The sequence below is a fragment of the Ostrinia furnacalis genome, unplaced genomic scaffold (genome assembly GCF_004193835.3).
Source record: "Ostrinia furnacalis isolate ACB-3 unplaced genomic scaffold, ASM419383v2 OfSCF1144, whole genome shotgun sequence".
NCBI classification, from domain to species: domain Eukaryota; kingdom Metazoa; phylum Arthropoda; class Insecta; order Lepidoptera; family Crambidae; genus Ostrinia; species Ostrinia furnacalis.
Genome location: NW_021131383.1, coordinates 253,762 through 261,475, shown reverse-complemented (window position 1 = coordinate 261,475; position 7,714 = coordinate 253,762). Strand labels below are relative to the sequence as shown.

At 39.5% G+C, this 7,714-nt stretch overlaps 1 protein-coding gene across 1 annotated transcript; it reads left to right on the top strand.

Annotated features, from left to right (window-relative positions):
• The first annotated feature begins 20 nt into the window (after positions 1-20).
• On the top strand, positions 21-7,714 carry LOC114351436 (adenylate cyclase type 6-like). The gene is made up of 14 exons (XM_028302649.1): positions 21-26; positions 296-393; positions 768-852; positions 1,527-1,643; positions 2,143-2,235; positions 2,546-2,706; positions 3,115-3,254; positions 3,818-3,927; positions 4,166-4,385; positions 4,597-4,728; positions 5,151-5,275; positions 5,613-5,765; positions 5,879-6,017; positions 6,249-7,714. The coding sequence occupies exons 1-14, from the start codon at positions 21-23 to the stop codon at positions 6,677-6,679; spliced, it is 2,010 nt and encodes a 669-aa protein (XP_028158450.1). The 3' UTR covers positions 6,680-7,714.

The window sequence follows — 7,714 nt, the reverse complement described above, 5'->3', positions numbered from 1 at the left end:
AATTAAATGGACTATCGGTGATGTTGGTTTAAGTGGCCCATAATGAAAAATCCATTATCTACCCGTGTTTTGAATTAAGTTTATGTTTCATTTCATAGTAACATCTATTAAATAGCGTAACAGATAGACCTACCTGCCTACAGAAAATTGGCTCATCATTATTAAGTAGATTAAAAAGATAAAGTTCTTGAAATATAGGTATTCAGAATCACAAAACATTGAGTAAACACTCAACACGTTTACAGCTTTAATAGTTTGGGCAATATTAATTTTGTTTGTTGTTTCTCTTTTTCAGTACACCATCGAGAGAGACAGAATGCTGAAGGTGTACTTCATCTGCACTCTGATGATTTTCGTTGCCGTGTCCTTGGTGCAGATGCTTTCCTTCAACATGTAAGTTGGACGAATATCTTGCTCAATACAATTCCTTATTTTCTCGACATGCGGTTTTGAAGGGTGGAGTCGCGGTACATCCATCGTGCGGAGTATTCGTCGCACTTGTTTAATTTTTCCTGGATTTCAGAATTATAAAATAATACGAAGTCTTCAAAACATCTTGAGCTATATTATTATTATGCCATGCTATAAGCATAAGCCAATAATATAATAGATCATCACATGAAAAAAAATCATACTTGAAGTCATTACAGTGAGAGTCAATGCAGCTCGACATATTTGATGTTCAAAATTATATGCCACCACTCACTACACTAGGTTATAATATGGAAAAGCGATATCATTATATTTGCTTGCTGTATATTTTTTAGGACTGCTGCTGGATTCATCACGATTGCTGCGTGCGGCCTGATCATCTCGTCTACCTGCTACATCGTATTTTGCATTGACTTTAAGGTAACAGTACATATTTTTATCTACAGTTTTTTGCTCGTTATTCAGACTGGGAAAGAAAGTAAGGAACCTATACACACACATCCGTCCGTCAAGTCTAAGCATCAAATACCAAGGTCTATCGCCCGTATTCACAAACGATGCTTGCTTAAGTGAAGTTGCAAATCGAACGCACAGCATTGAATAGAGCTCCGTGATTGGTTCATGTGTCTCCCTGTGCATCCACGCGCACTGTGAGACCTCATATTAATGTTTGTGAATACAGGCGTAAGTTTCCTTAAAGCAGTTAATGGTCTGACACAAGTGTTGCACGGATCCTTCTCATTGTTATGAGTTTCTATGTAAAATCCGCGGTTATAGTTACTGTTAACGAACGCCTACAACAGTAAACTGTCTAATATAAATCAATTAACCAAATGCTCCATAATAAATTGTAGCCTGTGGCCTAACTTGGTGAAGGATATTAAAATAATTGATTACTCCAGTGCAAGCTGCATTGAGTAAAAAGTTGAGTTTCATTGCATTTTCAGTTTAGATGCATTGAAATAATAGTCCAGTCATTTGGTACAAAATAATGGCTTTACCTGGAAAGTTTTCCGGGAGTAATGAAAATTGGTATTTCTATAGATCCTTCGAGACTTTTACACTGATTAAACATAACAGTATCCCTTCAACAGCACACCACGCCCCGGCTGAAGCGCTGCGCGGTGCGGATCCACAACAACCGCACTCTTGCGCAGGTGCTGTCGTTCATTGTCGTCACCGCTTTCATTGTCCAAATCCAAGTTATCATGGTGAGCAAATTGTTTACTCTTATTAAAACCTTGTAAGTATTGAAATCAAGCTGTAGATCCTGGCAACACAGGAATTGCAGCAGTGGAGACGAAAGTCGGGAATAGTCCCCTTAGTATTTTACTTGATTTTTTTTAAGTACAGATGATTGTCACAGCGTATAGAGACGCTGGCCAGACGGACCAGATTAAATCCTCGATTTGCCTCTAGTAAATTGGAGAAAGTTATTTTCCTGCAGAATAAAAAGCGTCCCTTAGCAGTTGATGAAGATTGAACTAGCGACCCTCCAATCGGGAATCTGACACTGAAACTAACGGTTTCATTACATTCAATATTGTCGCCTCATGATGATATTATGTTGAATTATTGTTGTATTGACTGTTGATTCTTGACAACAATCTTCAAAGGGTACAATTCTATGATCTATGATAGAAAGAGTCCAGAAGATTGACTTGAGTTTATTTTTATGGTAGAATGTTAACGTTACTGAAAAATTTTAAGGTGCTGGGCTTGTACAGCGGTGCCCAAATGGACCCGGAATTCATTCAGCAATTAATGGAATTCGATGGGTTCTGCCCATTCAGCATGAACGAGGTGAGTGTTGTGGAGATATGAGGCTACTGATTCTTATTGGGATCTCTTTCTAATGAACTATTGACATAATTTGCCTTGGTATACAAGCTGGTTTCCTATTTTCAATCCTAATCCCAATCCCAATCCTATTTCACATTTTGTCTTTACATAGGTAATCTCATAAAAAATCTCAAACGTATTTTAAATGTCATGAGTTCAAGTCCTTCCTGAGGCTATCAGTTTTGTAAAGTAAAATACCATCCAAACAAACAAAGTTAATAACACTTTCACTTAAGATAGGTTTATAATAAAATTCCTTATTGTCTTACAGCACTACCTACAACTGACGCTGCTGGTGATGTTCCTGTGTGCTGTACACCAAATTCTGATCACAATGATGAAGACGCTCCTCCTGGTCATCATCTCAACCACGTACATTCTGGTGACCACGCAGGAGCACTTGTATCTCACCCACTTCTTCCTCGAGCCGCAGTGAGTGTTATGAGAGCTCATTCCGTATCACAATCACGATTCATGTTTCATTACCTTACTTATTTGTGATTTTTGGGGATAATAAAATTGTAGTACAAAACTAAATACTACTCGTATTATGCCAACTGTAATTACACACCATATTGCCTAGCCAATGGCCATTTAACCGAGAGTTTAAGGCTGAGTTGCACCACCTAATTTTAACCGTGATTGTATCCATAACTGGTGGTTTTTATAATTAATTTATGATAGTGCAACTCAGCCTAAGAATAGTAGTTAACTATGCAGATTTATCGTAACCTTCCTTTGTATATGCGTTTACATATTCTTCTTACATAAAACGAGGAAAAGGCCAATGAAATTTTAATTATAGGTCTTTGAGATTATAAAACATTATGTTCTCTCCAGGCAAAAATGCGGACTGGATTGGAATCAGCAGTGGATGAACATCGTCATTGCGGTTGGTGCTACTGTTGCTCTGATCCTGCACTCACAGCAAACTGAGAGCACCTACCGATTGGACTTCATCTGGAAACTACAGGCTAACGGTATTTAACTCATATGATTATCAAACTATGTAAACGCTTGGGAAAATCAACTTTCTAAGCCTGACTTGACCTTGGTCCCCGAGCACAGCACCCGCTCGGAAGGAAGCAATTACACCTTAAACATCAAATGGGATGCTATGGGCCTCCCCAACTCGTAGCGTGACGAACGTAGGCCAAATCCTTCATTTGCTTCTGGTAAGTTAGGGATGGTCGTGCTCCTGCAATTGAGACTGAATGACCTGATGATGATGATGATCTGTAAGTATCTCACAGCAGATATTTTTTTTAAATTACAAGGACATTGCGTGATAAATCATATTCTTTCTTCTTCTTGTCGTGTCGACAGCAAATCTACACAGTGTCAGCCCAAAACTCCGCTACAAGAGTGGCGTTGCCAATAGCCTTCATTAAATCTTCTTGCCAGCAGTTGTTTCGACTGGCAAACAAAACCACACTTGCACTCCAAGTTTGAGCCATCCAAGGATCCTCACCTGAATAGATTGAAATCATATTAAAATAGAATTACCAGTGTTTGTAATTATAACATCTTATTTTACATACAGATGAGAAGGAGGAGATGGAACATCTAGAGGCATATAATCGCAAACTGCTCGCGAATATCCTGCCAGAGCACGTCGCGCAACACTTCCTCTGCAGCGACAAGAATATCGATGTAAGTCTTCAAAGTATTGGATGGTATTCTTTTTATTCATTCCCAGACTATCTTTTTTGATATTTTTACTCTCCTCCTGATAACATTTCATTTTAAAACTATTATACATATTGCCAAGTATTTTGGACATACTGCATCTACTTTTTGGTCCTTTACCTCTCTCTTTTTTACTGACCTATTTTCATCAGAAATAATTCTCGGTATGTCGTTAGCCATATTAATTCCGTTACTTAAGCAGGAGCTGTACCACGAGCAATGCGAATCGGTTTGCGTTATGTTCGCCTCGATCCCGAACTTCTCCGAATTCTACGTGGAACTGGAGGGCAATAATGAGGGAGTGGAGTGCCTCCGTCTCCTCAATGAAATCATCGCCGACTTCGACGAGATTCTCGCCGAGGAGCAGTTCAGATACATCGAGAAGATCAAGAGCACTGGCGCTACGTATATGGCTGCATCTGGTAAGTTTTAAAATAAAAAATATAGAAAATTTTACAAACTATTTTGGTACCCGACTAGTGTACATATCGATCCATTCTTAGGAAAGTAACATTAAAAACTAAAATTCTCATTTTTTTTTAATGTAGATTCTTTTGACATTGTAACATAGTCTCATTCAACCATTGCTAGATAAAGGGATGATGATGGTCTTAAAACTATTTTCTACATTAGGCCTGACGGTTTCGACCAGCGATCTCCGCGGCTACCGCCACGTGACCGCGATGGCTGACTACGCTCTCCGACTTCGTGAGCAGCTTCAGTATGTCAACGAGCACTCGTTTAACAGCTTCCATATCAGGATCGGTGAGTTGTTCGAAAATATCATGCTTAAACCCTGAGTGTAAATTTTTGGACTGAAACCTTCAAACATACTTAACCAAATGCATATTGTAATCATCAGATAAAAGCTTACACTCTGTGTATTAAACTTAAAGCCTTCCATTAGTCCAGTTTCTTACAAGTTTGAAATGCTGTCATTTTCGAGATTTTTCATAATATAGAATGTGGTTTCTTAAAATTCGTTTTCTTTGTCTGTTAATAATGTGTCAATTTACAGACACGAATTTTGAAACTGGACTGAAGAATAAAATAAGAAAATTAACGTTGAGTATTTGGTCAATGCTATGCGAATTGCGAATTAGTTTATCAAAATAAGCTAGCGTTATACTAATAATGATACCTTTGTCTAACATACACGCTGGATATGTAAATAACGTTTTGATCAGGCATTAACATCGGCCCGGTGGTAGCGGGCGTGATTGGCGCTCGCAAGCCACAGTATGACATCTGGGGCAACGCGGTCAACGTTGCGTCGCGAATGGACTCTACTGGCGTACTGGACCACATCCAGGTGATTAATGGACTCAACAATATTTGTCGAGTAATCCAAGATAAAAGTGGCTGACAAAAGATTCATACTTTTACAGAAATCTTTCTTGGTGGTGACAATGTCATCTAGGTATATCTGGATTGCCTAAAAAACATGGCTCCAGCTTCAATGCTGTGCGATTGTGGTACCACAATACAATCAACGATATAAAACCATTATACACTTATGTAATTGGAACGTTTTGCCACGGCGAAGTAATAACCTTGTTCTGGAATCATTTTTGTCACTCATTGCTATGTGATAGAATCCGTGTACAAGCTCAATGATGTTGTTGTTTATATTGCTATGCGATATTTAGGTGACTCAAGAGGTGTATGAAATCTTGGCGAGCCGTGGCTACAAACTGCGATGCAGAGGCACGGTTGACGTCAAGGGCAAGGGCAACATGGTTACCTACTTCCTGGAGGGAGTTGGTGAGACCGTCCCCCCTGGATGCATGGATATTTACAGCGTAAGTATTTATTTTTACTTAATTGATTTAATTTGTGAAAACAGATCAAAGAATAAATGCTTTTGGATATTGACTAGACTAATTTTCTGACTCTTCTTAATTTCCCATTCCAGAACCCCACACCATCGACATCTGGACAGAGTGGAAGCGGAGGGGGCGGTGGCGGTCGCCCCGACCACCACCCACTGGAGACGCTGTCGGAGGGATGCACCGATGAAGACGGTCCGTCACCGCGAGCGTCCATTCCACGAGGTAATTAGATAATTATCTCTCATTTTCATACTACATAACATCTATGTCATGTCAAAGAATATAATTTTAAGACAACTGACTTATTCACAAAATACTTTTTTTTTTCTTTTTTTTTTTTTTATCCACAACGAGGAAGCTCTTGGCTTGTATCTCTACTTACTACTAATAGTAATCTACAAATTATTTTTATCTTTAGTATAAAATGGATTAAAATATTTTTTGTCGATACAGAGAACCAAAACGGCTCAATGAGCCCACGTATGCACAATGGATCGGCGTCGCGCGAGAGCCTCCCCAGCGAGGTTCACGCTCGCGCGCTGAAGCGCCTGGAGCGCCCGCAGTCCCTGGCCGACGAGCCCAACCTGGCCACCATCATCTCGATGATCAACTCCCGCGCGTATTCCAGCAACTTCGACCGAACAGACAGGAACTCCTCTCTCAGGAATGTCAAGCGCACTGTCGTTGAGTCCCACAGCAGCGGTGAGATCGAGGAGCTTCTAGAGGGCCGCGCCCCGCGCCGCGCTGCCAGCCTTGCCGACTTCCTTTTCAGGAGGAAGCAACCGCGAAACGACGTCGCCTCTGTCAACATCATCGCCAACCCAATGAACGTCGTTTACGATGCTGAGAACCCCGCCTCACTCGATGAGACGTTTATTAACTAAGTCAACATCTTTACCCGATGTCGAGATCCCAACTTCGCTATTATCTCGACCGACTCAAAATGCATGTCTTAAGTATCGGCATCCAAACATTGCGTCTATCATTACGTCATGAATTGTTCTTTTTTCTACTTTACTAAACAGATAGATCTAAGATTGACGGAATAATATGTATAATTTTTGCAGATTCATTGTTCTGCAATGTGGATACTTCGGAAATGCGTTTTCAAATAACACTGGATTTGACATTTTTTCTCCTGGAAATGACACAAGAGACAGCGGCAATGTTCGACTGCTGACTCGTCCGACGGGTTGTTAACCTTTCATCTGGATCTGCCCACCGATTGACTTTTTGAGAGATTGAGCTTCACCAGACTTTGCCTTTTCATGAATCTGACGTAGTTTTCTCGGATTATACACATACGAATTTACTGATATTAGTTCTAAAGTATGAATGGATAGATTAAAGGTTGTGATACCGCGGGTTGACAGTCCCGATGACATTGTCAATTGGGTGCTTAGAGAAATGAAAGCGTATAATAAGGTAAGTAGATGAGATTGTATTTAATCGGATGCGGTGAATGAATTACATTAAAATTTCTTTTAGCCGGCTAAACCAAATAGGACAATCACTCTGACTTGACATTTTAATTTAGGAATTAATCTTAACCACATAAATAATATCATTAAGATTTAAAATTAGGTTAATTATCAATAATATTTTATCAATTTTCGTAGAGCTTATAATAGCTATTAGTAATATAACACTGATCCAAATACCAACCATCATCTTAGCCACTGCTGTCAAATGATTAGCAACAATTTGAACATTCTCCACAAGAGCTAGTTAAACTGCGTACCTTTCACTAACCACACCCTTGCGATGTTTGTATTTTTTCATTACATCCCTTCGTTTTTGTAGGAGAAACAATTGTTTCATTAGGATTAAAAATTGTGTCTCTAAGGCACGCTCGGCAAGCAAAAATACGTCAAAATTTTTCACCCCGTTTTGTTCTATTGTAATAATTACTTCGAGAT

What these genes read in the sequence shown, in the direction of transcription:
- LOC114351436 (XM_028302649.1), top strand. An exon ending in CAGCTTCCATATCAGGATCG is followed by an intron (nt 4,729 to 5,150) that starts GTGAGTTGTTCG and finishes CGTTTTGATCAG; the next exon opens with GCATTAACATCGGCCCGGTG. An exon ending in GCGTACTGGACCACATCCAG is followed by an intron (nt 5,276 to 5,612) that starts GTGATTAATGGA and finishes TGCGATATTTAG; the next exon opens with GTGACTCAAGAGGTGTATGA.